Source organism: Muscardinus avellanarius, assembly GCF_963383645.1.
Source record: "Muscardinus avellanarius genome assembly, chromosome: 16".
Lineage (NCBI taxonomy): Eukaryota > Metazoa > Chordata > Mammalia > Rodentia > Gliridae > Muscardinus > Muscardinus avellanarius.
Window position 1 is genome coordinate 7,691,129 of NC_137802.1, and position 13,718 is coordinate 7,704,846.

The 13,718-nt window shown below is 47.9% G+C and overlaps 1 protein-coding gene across 1 annotated transcript in view; it reads left to right on the forward strand.

Annotated features, from left to right (window-relative positions):
* PIGL (phosphatidylinositol glycan anchor biosynthesis class L) overlaps positions 1-13,718 on the forward strand; it is a gene marked incomplete at both ends in the record, with an annotated part of 47,856 nt that overhangs the window by 32,907 nt on the left and 1,231 nt on the right. Inside the window, 4 exons of the mRNA XM_080712786.1 lie at positions 4,222-4,312; positions 5,214-5,281; positions 10,384-10,415; positions 12,391-12,524. Of these exons, the coding sequence (XP_080568912.1) occupies positions 4,222-4,312; positions 5,214-5,281; positions 10,384-10,415; positions 12,391-12,524 (325 nt within the window). The remainder of the gene's footprint in view (positions 1-4,221; positions 4,313-5,213; positions 5,282-10,383; positions 10,416-12,390; positions 12,525-13,718) is intronic.

The window sequence follows — 13,718 nt, forward strand, 5'->3', positions numbered from 1 at the left end:
AGACTCTCAGCAACTTAGTAAGACTTTGTCTCAAAATAAAAAATAAAATGGGGCTGGGGGTTTAGCTCAGAGGTAGAATGCTCCTGGGTTCGATCCCCAGTACCACCAAAAAAAAAAAAAAAAAATTTAAAAAAGGAAGCTGGGCGTGGTGATGCATACTTGTAATCCCAGTGCTTGGGGGGCTGAGACAAGAGAATCACATTTGTTCGAAGCCAGCCTTGGCTACTTAGTGAGGCTCTTGGCAACTTAGACCTAGTTTCCAAATAAAATATAAAGGTCTGCGAGTATAGCCCGGAGGTAGAAAAGCCCCTTGGTTCTATCTCCAATACTACAGGGGGGAAAATTTTTAAAAGGCTATAGCTTGGAGGTAGAAGGGCCCAGGGTTCAATCCTTAATACAAAAAATAAAATTTATATTTCAGAGCTGGAAGGGCCGCCAGGAGGTCACTGGGTACACCCCAAGTTCTCCCATCTGTACTGAGGAAGAGTAGAGGACATTGAACTCTGGGTGCTGTCTCATCTACCACGTCACGTCACTAGCTGCCTGGTGACCCTGTGCCACCCTAATCATTAACAGGACTCTGTCCTTGAGCATCAACCTGGCTGAGTACTAACCCTTGCCTGACTGCGTCCTCCCTGTGGTACTCCCTGCTGCCCTCCGTACCCAACACCTGCTGAGTTACTGTGTCCCCCTGGAGGGAGCTTTGATCTGGACTCCTTAGACGGCAAGAGGCAGGTGGCCAGGCTGCTGCTGTCCTTTGACATTTGAGGGCCAAGATTGAGCAGTAATTCAGAGAAAATCCACAGCGCTCACCTGTAATCTCAGTACTTGGGAGACTGAGGCAGGAGGATCATGGGTTCAATAAAAAAGAAAAAAAGAAAAAGAAAGCTGAGTGTAGTGGCACACGCTTGTAATCCCAGAGTTTGGGAGGCTGAGACCGGAGGATCGCAGTTCACGGCCAGCCTCAGCTACTTAGTGAGGCCCTCTGCAACTCAGTGAGACCCCCTGTTTCAAAATAAAGGAAAAAAAATAGGGCTGGGAGTGTAGCTCGGAGGTAGAACGGCCCTGGGTTCCATCCCCAGTACCGAAAAAAAAAGAAAAGAGAGGAAAAAAAGGAGCCTAAGATGGTGATGCAGGCCTGTAGTCCCAGTACTTTCGAGGCTGAGACGGGAGAAACCCAAGTTCAACACCAGCCTCAGTGATATAGTGAGATCCTGTTTCAAAATAAAAAATACAGCCAGGAGTTGTTGGCTCACACCTATAATCCCAGTACTTGGGAGGCTGAGACAGGAGATACTCAGGTTTGAGGATAGCCTCAGAAGTAGTGAGACTCTCATAAACATGAACCTAGCAAAACTGTTTCAAAATAAAATAAAATAGGGCCAGGCATAGTGGCGCACGCTTGTAATCCCCGCGCTTGGGAGGTGGAGACGGGAGAATCGCACAAGTTCTAAGCCAGCTGCACTGGCTTGAGAGACCCTGTTTCCAAATAAAAAAGTATAAAATAGGTCTGGGAGTGTAGCCCGGAGATAGAAGAATTCCCAGGAACCCCAGTGCCACCAAATAAATAATAAAATAAAATAGGGCTGGGAGTGTAGCTCAAAAGTAGAATGCCCCTGGATTCAATCCCTAGTAACACACACACACACACACACACACACACACACACACACACGATGTCAGGCGTGGTGACTTAGACAAAGGGTTGCAAGTTCAAGACCAGCCTCAGAATTTAGTGAGACCTTGTTTCAAAAATAATAATAATAATGCCAGGTGTGGTGGTGCACGCTTGTAATCCCAGCATTCAGGAGGCTGAGATAGGAGGATCACAGTTCGTGGACAGCCTCAGCTACTTAGTGAGGCCCTCTGCAACTCAGTGAGACCCTGTTTCAAAATAAAGAATAAAAAATAGGGCAGAGGGTATAGCTCAGAGGTCGAATGCCCCTGGGTTCCATCCCCAGACCCGAAAAATAAAAAATAAATAAAAAAGCCAGCCAGGCACTGTGGCATACGCCTATAATCCTAGTATTTAGGAGACTGAGACAGGAAGATCGCAGGTTCAAGGACAATTTCAGCAAGTACTGAGATCATCAACATCAGCCTAGCAAGACTGTTTCCAACTAAAAATAAAATAGGAATTGGGGTATAGCTAAGAGGTAGACGGCCCCTGGGTTCAATCCCCAGTAACACACACACACACACACACACACACACGCTCATCCTCCATGACCACCCAGGGTGGATCCTATGACAGTCACATCATGGCCCCTGTCTACGGAGGCTCCGACAGCCTGCCTGAGAGGGAGCCAAGAGCCCCTGGCTCTCAGCTGCTTGCTGTGGGTGTTGCCACAGGACCCGAGCTAAAGAGAGGTGGGGATCTGCTTATCAGACTGAATAAATAAAAGAGGTTGACTGAGGTGATATAGATCCTTGTACACACAAAAGGGGACAGAGTATTTCAGCAGATGATAGAAGGTAGGGGTGGCCAGGTGGAGACAGCAATTGCAGATTCTTCTGCTCCCTTGCTGTGAAGGTCACTGCCCCTGAGGCTGAGACTCCTCTGCAGTCAGGAAGCCTGGGTTCAAGTCCAACTCTAACCACCTTGCAAGCAGGCTGCTTCATGTCCCTTCCTTGTAAGGGTTTCTTTCAGAAATGTCTGTGGGTTTCACCGGGTGTGGTGGCGCACCCCTGTAATCCCAATACTGGGGGGGTTGAGACAGGAGGATCAAAGGTTTGCAGAGGCTCGTGGCCAGCTTCAGCTACTTAGTGAGGCCCTTTGCAATTTAGTGAGGCACTTTTTCAAACTAAAGAATAAATAAGTAGAACTAGGGGTATAGCTTGGAAGTAGAATGCCCCTGGGTTCAATCCTCAGTCCGCCCCCCCCCAAAAAAAAGTATGTGGGTTTATTTTATTTTATTTTATTTGGTGGTACTGGGGTTCCTGGAAGCCCTTCTCCCACCGGGCTACACTCCATGCCTTTTTTTTTTTTTTTTTTTTTTTTTTGGAAACAGGGTCTCTTAAACCAGCATGGCTGGCTTCGAACCTGCGCCTCCCAAGCACGGGGATTACAAGCATGCGCCACCACGCCCAGCTGTCTGTGGGTTTAAATACATTGCTTTGTGTTTGTCCTATCACTATTAGCATTATTATGTTTTCAATTATTCATTTATTTGTTTGTTTGCTTGTTTATTTATTTATTTTGTGGTACCTGGGATTGAACCCAAGAGTATTTCATCTCAAAGCTTTTGTTCCAAGCTACATCCAGCCCTCTTTTTTTATTTATTTTTTTTGTGTGTGTGTATGATGCTAGGAATTGAACCCAGGATATTCTACCTCCAAGCCACATCCCAGCCTTTTTTTTTTTTTAATTATTTTTTGTTGTTGTGAAACAGGGTCTCACTAGATTACTGAGTGTTTTACTAAATTGCTGAGGCTGGCCTGGAACCTGCAATCCTCCTGTCTCCGCCTCCCAAGCATAGGGATTATAAGCGTGAGCCACCACGCCCGGCGCCTGAGACCCTATTTCAAAATAAAGAATCAAAAATCGGGTGGTAGCCGGGCGTGGTGGCACACGCTTGTAATCCCAGCATTCGGAAGGCTGAGACAGGAGGATCATGATTCGTGGAAAGCCTTAGCTACTTAGTGAGGCCCTTTGCAACTCAGTGAGACCCTGTTTCAAAATAAAGAACAAAGCCCGGAGTGGTGGCACACACTTGTAATCCCCGCGCTTGGGAGGTGGAGACAGGAAGATCCTGCAGGTTCTGGCTTAAGAGACCCTGTTTCCAAAAATAAAATAGGTCTGGGAATGTAGCCCGGGGGTAGAAGGGCTTCCAGAAACCCCAGTACCACCACAAAAAAAACCACAAAAAAACAAAAAACAAAATAAAGAATAAAAAATAGGGCTTGAGGTGTAGCTCAAAGGTAGAATGCCCCCCCAGGTTCTGTCCCCAGTACCACCTAAAAAAAAAAACATAGCTGGGCGTGGTGCCGCACACTTGTAATCCCAGCATTCAGGAGGCTGAGACAGGAGGCTCACAGTACGCAGACAGCCTCAGATACTTAGTGAGGCCCTCTGCAACTCAGTGATACCCGGTTTCAAAATAAAGAATAAAAAATAGGACAGGGGGTGTAGCTTGGAGGTCAAATACCCCGGGTTCCATCCCCAGACCCGCAAAAAAAAAAAAAAAAAAATTGGTATTCAGTTGTGGTTCTCAATTGCAGGGATTTCCCAGATGACCCAGGAGTACAGTGGGACACAGAGCAGGTGGCCAGGACCCTCCTTCAGCACGTAGAGGCCAATGGCATCGGTCTGGTAAGAGGACACATCCCGCCGGGCATGGTGGGTGGTTCACACTTATAATCCCAGTACTTGGAAGGTTGAGGCAGGAGGATCGCAGGTTCGCAGCCAGCCTCAGCTACTTAGTAAGGCCCTCTGCAATGTAGTGAGACCCTGTTTCCAAGTAAAAATCAAATATGGTTGGAGATATAGCTCAGAGGTAGAATGCACGCAGGTTCAATCCCCAGAATCACCAAAAAATTAAAAAAAATTAAAATTCTATTTCACCCACATTACTTAATGCACCTGCATTGGCTCTGTTTTTTCTTAGCCTTATTCACATTATCCTTTGGTCTTTTCACTCCACCTGTACCAAAGTGGAATGTTGGAACCCAGCCTGAACCTGAGGCTAATAAGCAGATGTTGACAGATCTGTGGAAATGGGAGCAGAGGCCGTCTATGAATAGATGCCCTCCTCCGTGAACTCAGCCCCAGGGCATGGTGGACATTGGCCCCCGCAGCTTTTGTGCCTGCCAGATAGCACGAGGAAGAGAGCCCAAATGACAGCAGGCGCCGTCTCCCTGAACAGAGTTCACGGGGCAACCAGCCAGGCAAACCGAGTGTGCTGACACATGGCCAAGCAGAGAGGTAACAGAGATATGGCGACCCTGAGTTTCTATCACAGCTGAATTCACTGTGCTCCACCGGGAATAGGAGTAAACAGTACAGCCCAGGGACTGTCTCCACGCTGTCATCGGCCAGGCCAGCAATACACCTGCTGCGTCTGCTCAGAGTCAGTCCAAATGTTCAGAGAATTGGAAAGAAGCCAGAGTTGTGCCTGCTCCTCCTCCCCCTCCCCCCCAGAGAATGGCCACAGCAGCTTTGAGGCTGGTTCGCTGGAAAAAACACCTGAGCAGAACCCTGTGTGTCTCCACAGGTGGTGACTTTCGACGCAGGCGGAGTCAGCGGCCACAGCAATCACATTGCTCTGCACACGGCTGTGAGGTGTGTTCACCGTCCAACGGCTCGGGCTCACGGTTGCTAAAGCCCTGACCCCCGGCTATTGGAGCCCCACGAAACGTACTGCTGAATCAGCAGTCACCTGGGGCTGGGTACCTCTCACCACATCTCTCCATGAGAACCCTCTCACAGGTCTTGGCAGGAGTGCTTATCTGCCAAACCCTGAATTTCACTTACCCCCTGGGTACTACGCACTGCACATCATAGGGTAACTAACTTTCTTTCTTCCTTTATTTTTTCTTTTTCTTTTTTTTAAGGATTAAACTCAGGTGTGTTCTACCTCAGAGCGCAAAATAAAAAATAAAATAGGTGTGGAGGTATAGCTCAGAGACACACAAATTAAAATATAAAATATTAGCCAGGCGTGGTGGTGCAAGTTTGTAATCCCAGCGCTTGGGAGGCTGAGATAGGAGGATTGCACAGGTCTGAAGCCAGTCTCAGCTATTTAGTGAGGCTCTCACCACTTAGTGAGACCCTGTTTCCAAATAAAGTATAAAATAGGTTTGGAGCCAGGCTTGGTGGCGCACGCTTATAATCCCAGCATTCAGGAGCCTGAGCCCAGATCGAGGTTCGTGGACAGCCTCAGCTACTTAGTGAGGCCCTCTGTAAATCAGTGAGACCTGGTTTCAAAATAACAAATAAAAAATAGGGCAGGGGGTGTAGCTCAGAGGTCGGATACCCCTGGGTTCCATCCCCAGACCCATAAAAAAAAAAAAAAAAATAGGTTTGGGAATATAGCCTGGAAGTAGAAAAGCCCCTGGGTTCCACCCCCAGTACTACATAAAAAAATTATATATATATAATATTGCTGAAGGTCTCTCTAAATTTCTGAGACTGACTTCAAACCTGCAATCCTTCTATCTCAGCTTTCCAAGTACTAGGATTACAGGTATGCACCACCATGTCCACAGGTAAATAATTTTTTTTTCTGTCTGTAATAATTTTTTTTCTAATCCAGGCACGGTAGAGCATGCTTATAATTCCAGCATTTGGGAGGCTGAGACAGGAGGATCATGATTTGAGGACAGCCTCAGCTACTTAGTGAGTCTCTTTACAACTCAGTGAGACCCTGTTTCAAAATAAAGAACAAAAATATAGGACTGAGGGTATAGCTCAAAGATAGAATGCACCTGGGTTCCATCCCCAGTTCCACACACACACACACACAAAAAAAAAAAAAATTATGTTTGGCCACAGAAAGCTTCGGAGTAGTTTTGCAGTCCCAGTAGCACATGGCCAGGACTCTGGGGAGCGAGCCCTGTGGACCAGTGCGCCCCTGGCTGCTGCTTCCTCCCGGCCTCTTACTCTGCTATCATCCATCAGGGATCATGCCCACTGTCTCCAATCTTTCTTCAGAGAAAGAGTATATACATATGTTACATGAAATCTCATTTGTCCTTCAAAACTACCCTATTTTATCAATTTTTATCTTCATTTTCCCAGTAGAACCAGAACAGGCCATTAGGTCAGATCAACAGAGTGCACGGTTGCCATCCTCTGGTGAGGTGCTGTCTGCTGGGAGCTCAGCAGCACATGGGGCGCGTCCTCACTGCTGGGGAAGGAGAGGGGCCACTGGAGGCGGGGGTCGGGGGGACGGTTATAACCTTCCTGACATGCTGAATGTGGAAAGGACCTGGTGGTCATTAAGTCCACGTAGGCTCAATGATGGAGAGGCAGAACCAGAACCCAGGAACCCTGGCTCTCCGCTCCTTCCTCTGAGATTTATGTGAGGGCTGATCCACCTGGGGACACTCAAGCCTCAGCCTTAAACTGGACATCACTTAGCTGGGCGTGTGGGGCACACCTGTAGTGCTAGTACTTAGGAGGCTGAGATAGGAGGATCATAGGTTCATGGCCAGCCTCAGCAACTTAGCAAGACCTTGTTTCAAAATAAAAACTAAAAAGGGCAGTGGGGGGTATAGCGCAGAGGTACAGTGTTCAATACCCTGTACCAAAAAAGGGGGAAAGGGACATTGGGGTATAGCTCAGAGATAGAATGCCTCTGGGTTCAGTCTCTAATACCACAAAATTTTTTTTGTTTGTCGCCTAGTGGAAGAGGCCAAAATAATTACACATATACGTATGTATGTGTGTGTTACCAGGGATTGAACCCAAGTAACTCTGAGCTACACCCCCAACATTTTTTAATTTATTTATTTTTTTTTTTTTTTGCGGGTCTGGGGATGGAACCCAGGGGCATTTGACCTCTGAGCTACAACCCCTACCCTATTTTTTATTCTTTATTTTGAAACCAGGTCTCACTGAATTGCAGAGGGCCTAAGTAGCTGAGGCTGTCCACGAACTGCGATCCTTCAGTCTCAGCCTCCCACATGCTGGGATTACAGGTGTGCGCCACCACGCCTGGCTTTTTTTTGTTGTTTTGTTTTGAAACAAGATCTCCTTAGTTTGCTGAGCCTCACTATATTGCTGAGGCTGTCCTTGAACTTGCAGTCCTCTTGTCACAGCCTCCCAAATACTGGGATTACAAGCGTGTGCCACCACACTTAGGAGAGACGCAGTTTTTTGAGAAGACAGAGAGGAAAGTGGGGCAGTTGGGGTGGCCCCGAGCTTCCAAGACTGGTGTGGACAGCGGCTCCGCCTCGCCCTAGAGGCGCCCTGGGCTGCTGACTTTCACCCACTCTTCCCACTGCACCAGAGAAAGGATCAGGTCAGGTCAGCTGCAGACAACCAAGAGTGCCTCACCAGGCAGGGCAGCCAGGCGCTAGAGGGCAACCTGGCTACTTCCATTCCAGCCCAGTTACCTCTGAAGACAGGACAGCAGAGAAGGCTGCATTCTGGGCAGAGAATCCAGGGGTTCTTGGTGCAGACAGAACTGCCTGGAGCAGCTTTCTTTAAGTGGCTGAAGCTCCATAGACTTCTCAACACTTGGAATGCTGTGCTGCAGATAAAGCAGTTTACAACCATCATATCTATCTCTCTATCTCTCTATCTCTCTCTCTCCCTCTTTCTCCCTCCCTCCCTCCGTCTCTCTCTTCTCTCTCTCCCTCTCTCTCCCTCTTTCTCCCTCCCTCCGTGTCTCTCCCTCTCTCTCCCTCTTTCTCCCTCCCTCCGTCTGTCTGTCTGTCTGTCTGTCTGTCTCTCTCTCTCTCTCTCTCTCTCTCTCTCTCTCTCTCTCTCTCTTTAATGTGGTACTGGGGAACCCTGGGGCATTCTGCCTTTGAGCTACACCCCTAGCCCTATTTTTGCTAGGTTGCTAAGGACCTTGCTAAGTAGCTGAGGCTGGCCTTAAACCTGCGATCCTCTTGTCTCAATTTCCCCAGTACTGAGATGATAGGTGTGGGCCACTGCACCTGGTTACCTACCTTATTTTATTTATTTATTATTTGTTTGTTTGTTTATTTATTTATTTTTGTGTGGGGGTGTACTGGGGATGGAACCCAGGGCTATTTCCAGGCATTCTACCTCTCAGCTATACCCCAGCCCTATTTTTTTTTTTTTTGGTAGGTCTGGGGATGGAACCCAGGGGCATTTGACCTCTGAGCTACATTCCTTGCCCTAATTTTTTATTCTTTATTTTGAAACAGGGTCTCACTAAGTTGCAGAGGGCCTCACTAAGTAGCTGAGGCTGTCCACGAACCGCGATCCTCCTGTCTCTGCCTCCCAAATGCTGGAATTACAAGCGTGCGCCACCACGCCCGGCTAAAATTAAAAAAAAAAATTATACAAGATTTTTTTACCCCATTATGATGTATAAATACAATGCACTAATAAAAAAATTTAAAAATAAATAAAAATTAGCCGGGCGTGGTGGCGCATGCTTGTAATCCCCACGCTTGGGAGGCGGAGACAGGAGGATCACGCAGGTTTGAAGCCAACCATGCTGGCTTAAGAGACCCTGTTTCCAAATTTAAAAAGTATAAAAATAGATCTGGGAGTGTAGCCTAGAGGTAGAAGGGTTTCCAGGAACAGAGAGAGAGAGAGAAGAGAGGGAGGGAGGAAGGGAGGGAGACACTAAAAATATAAATCAATAAAATTTTAAAGATAAAATAAAATAAGGCCACGGGTAGCCGGGCATGGTGGCACATGCTTGCAATCCCCGCGCTTAGGAGGCAGAGACAGGAGGATCGCGCAGGTTCAAAGCCAGGCTTGCTGGCTTAAGAGACCCTGTTTCCAAATAAAAATATAAAATAGGTCTGGGAGTATAGCCCAGAGGTAGAAGGGTTCCTTCCCCAGTACCACCAAGTAAATAAATAAATAAGGCCAGGGGTGTAGCGTGAAAGTAGAACACCACTGGGTTCAATTCCTAGTACCTTAAAAAAAATTCTACTATACTCGCACATTATAATTTCAAGAGAATAAAAAAAAGAAGAGTCGTCCACGGTCATTACCTTCATCTCTAACAGGCAAAGACTGACCAGGTCATTTCATAAGCCATAGACCAGCCTCTGAGTAGTTAGTTGTCCTTGGGCAAAATGCACACTGTGGTCTCTTCAGTCACAGCCACAGAGGTAGAACCCCAGAAATCTAAATAGTGGCTCAAGCCAGGCGTGGTGGCACATGCTTGTAATCCCCGCGCTTGGGGGGCAGAGGCAGGAGGATTGCACAGGTTCGAAGCCAGCCACGCTGGCTTAAGAGAGCCTATTTCCAAATTAAAAAACAAAAAAAAGCATAAAAAAATAGGTCTGGGAGAATAGCCAGGAGGTAGAAGGGTTTCCAGGACGCCCAATACCACCAAAAAATAAAATAAAATAGGGCTGGGGATGTAGCTCGGAGGTAGAAGGCCCCTGGGTTCCATCCAAAAATAAAGTAAAATAAAAAATAAACAATGGTTCAAGCAAAAGAACCCACCTGGGAGCCAGGTGTGGTGGTGCACGCCTATCATCCCAGTACCTAGGAGGCTGAGACAGGAGGATCCCAGGTTGGAGGTCAGCCTCAGCAACTTAACAAGGCCCTGTAAAAAAACAAAAAAATAAAAAGGGCTGGGGGTGTGGCTCAACCCCCAATACCACAGAAAGGAAGGGAGAGACAGAAAGACTGAGCTTGTGGAGCTGCATGAGAGCCCGGCCTAACGCTGTGTATGGAGGAGCTCGAGTCACCCCTGCTCACCCTGTCCTTTTCTTCCTCAGGGCTTTGCACTCAGAAGGGAAGTTCCCTAAAGGTAAGACTTGTCTCTTCTACAAAACACCACCAGTTGCAAGTCCTCTAAGAGATTTACCAGAGGGGAATTTGCAGGTGGGGTTGACTCTCCCTCTCCACAAGTTCCTCGTCCACGCATTCAACAACAGAGTAAAATTACTCAGAGGAAAAAAGGGTGCCTGTGCTGAAGGGGTACTGGGCCTGACCTGCTGATAGGAGCCCTTCCTCGCCTGCGGGAAGGCATTTGACCCCATGGGCCACTTACTGCCTGACACCTCTGCCTGACCTCCCTGCGCCAGGTCCTGGTCTGTCCTACCTCACAGGTGTGAGAGGAAGAGTTAACCAGAAGTATCGTGTGCCCTTTTTGCAGGGGCTTATTGAGTTTACCAATCTGTATGGTCCTTGCATTGTGACTACAATCAATTCCATTCTTATATCTACCCTGTGAGAAAGGCAGGACCCACACTATCAACATCATTTTACAGATGGGAAAATAGAATCAAGCCAAGCGTGGTGGCACACGCTTGTAATCCCAGGACTTGGGGGGCTAAGTGAGGAGGATTGTAGGATTGAGGCCAGCCTCAGCAACTTAACGAGACCCTGTTTCAAAATGAAAATAAAGCTGGGCATGGTGATGCACTCTTGTAATCCCAGCATTTGAGAGGCTGAGACAGGAGGATCACAATTCGCGCACAGCCTCAGCTACATAGTGAGGCCCTCTAAAACTTAGTGAGACCCACTTTCCGAATAAAAAATAGGAGCCGGGCGTGGTGGTGCACGCTTGTGATTCCAGCATTTGGGAGGCTGAGACAGGAAGATTGCAGTTCGTGGACAGCCTCAGCTACTGAGTGAAGCCCTCTACAACTTAGTGAGACCCTGCTTCAAAATAAAGAATAAAAAATAGGGGGTGGGGGGAGTCAAATGCCCTGGGTTCCATCCCCAGACCCGCAAAAAAAAAAAAAAAAATAGGGCTGGGGGTATAACTCAGAGGTAAAATGCCCCAGGGTTCCATCCCCAGTACTGCAAAAATAATAATAATAAGTAGTAAATAAAAAAATAAAAGTAAAACGGAGCCAGGCGTGATGGTACACGCTTGTAATCCCAGCATTTGGGAGACTGAGACAGGAGGATCTCGGTTCACCAGACAGCCTCAGTTGCTTAGTGAGGCTCTTAGCAACTCAGTGAGACCCTGTTTCAAAATAAAGAATAAAAAATAGGGCTGGTGGTGTGGCTCAGAGGTAGAATGCCCCTGGGTTCCATCCCCAATACTGGAAAAGGGGGGGGGGGCTGGAAGTGTAGCTCAGTGGTAGGATTCCAGAAGGAAAGCGAGAGAAGGAAGGAGAGAAGGTAGATTGGAAGGAAGGTTAAGCCAGGCACGGTGATGTGCATCTATAGCTGAGGCCGGAGGATCATTTGAGTCTAGGAGTTCAAGGCCCACAAAGGGAACATAACAAGACCCCCGTCTCAAGAAGGAAAGGAGGGGCTGGGCATGGTGGCGCACGCTTGTAATCCCCAGTGCTTGGGAGGTGGAGACAGGAGGATCGCACTGGTTCGAAGCCAGCTTTGCTGGCTTAAGAGACCCTGTTTCCAAATAAAAAATATAAAATAGGTCTGGGAGTGTGGCCCGGAGGTAGAAGGGTTTCGAGGAACCCCAGTACCACCAAAAAAAAAAAAAAAAAAGAGGAAGGAAGGACACAAGAAAAAGAAGGGCTGAGGCTCAGGGCATTGAAGGGATTTCCCGAGTTAGTCGATTCTTGAGTGACAGCTACGAACAGGTGTCTAGGCCCCCAGGACAGATGTTCCTGTTTCCCTTGGCCTTGAGGGAGCTCGTCCCTCCTCTCGCTAGGGCATGCATGGGGCAGAGCTGGCCAGCCAGGCCTCCCAGAGCCCTTTCCGGCCTTGGAGCAGCTCAGCGGCACAGGCCCGGGGGCGCCGAGGGCAGATGTTGGGGGTCGGCTGGGGCGGCCAGCTCCTCACTGCTCCAGTTTCCCACCCAGGCTGCTCGGTGCTCACGTTGCAGTCTGTGCATGTGCTGCGCAAGTACCTCTCACTCCTGGACCTGCCCTGCTCCCTGCTGCACACCCAGGATGTCCTCTTTGTGCTCACCAGTGAGGAAGCGGCCCAGGCCAAGGTAAGGACTGTGAGCACCAGGACACCCCAGTTGAATCTGGACCCAGGGCCCTGGGCTGCGTGGTGACACATGCTTGTAATCCCAGTCGTTGGGAAGCTGAGACAGGGGAGTCTCAGGTTCATGGCCAGCCTCACCAACTTAGCGAGACTCTGCAACTGAGTGAGACCCTGTTTTCAAAATAAAAACTTAAGCCAGGCATGGTGGGGCACACTTGTAATCCCAGTACTTGTGAGGCTGAGACAAGAGGATTGCGCAGATTCGAAACCAGCCTCAACTAATTAGTGAGTCTCTCAGCAACTTAGTGAGACCCTGTTCCCAAATAAAATATAAAATAGGTCTGAGAGTGTAGCCCAGAGGTAGAAAAAAACTAAAAATAAATAAATAAAAACTTAAATAGGGCTAGGGGTGTGGCTCAGAGGTAGAATGCCCCTAGGTTCAGTCCCTAGTACTACCAAGGAAAAAAAATAATAAGAGACGGAAACAGGAGGATCTTAAATTCAAGGCCAGCATGTGGTAACTTAGGTAACTTAGTGAGATCTGTTTCGGGGGGGGGGGGGTACTAGGGATTGAACTCGGGCATTCTACCTCTGAACTACATCTCCAGCCTGATTTTATTTTAATTTTGAAACAGGGTCTTGCTAGGTTGATGAGAGTCTCACTACTTGCTGGGGCTGTCCTCAAACCTGAGATCTTCCTGTCTCAGCCTCTCAAGTAGAGATTGCAAGTATTCGCAACCACACCTCACTTCTAAGATCTTGTTTCAAAATTTTTAAAAAACTTTAGCCACAACACCTGTAACCCCAATACTTGGGCAGCTAAGACAGGATCATCACAGGTTCAAGGCCAGTGTGCCATAATTTAATGAGGCCCTATTTTAAAATGAAAAGTAAAAAGGACTGTGAATTTAGCTCAAAATAGGGCTGGGGGTGTATCTTGGAGGTAGAATGCCCCTGGGTTCAATCCCCAGTACCAAAAAAGTCTAAATTTTCTGTATTAGGTGGGAAGGACAATCTCACTCATACTTGTATACCATTCCTTTTTCTTCTGATAGTGATTGCATCTTCGGGCTTACCTAGCTCAGAGCACCAACTGCCAGTCTGCTCCCCCTCTACGCCCATGTGTGCCGCGTAAGTGAGGCGGTGCAGCAGGACTGGCTCGGGGTTTGCATCTTAGCTTTGCTACCTATTATCTATT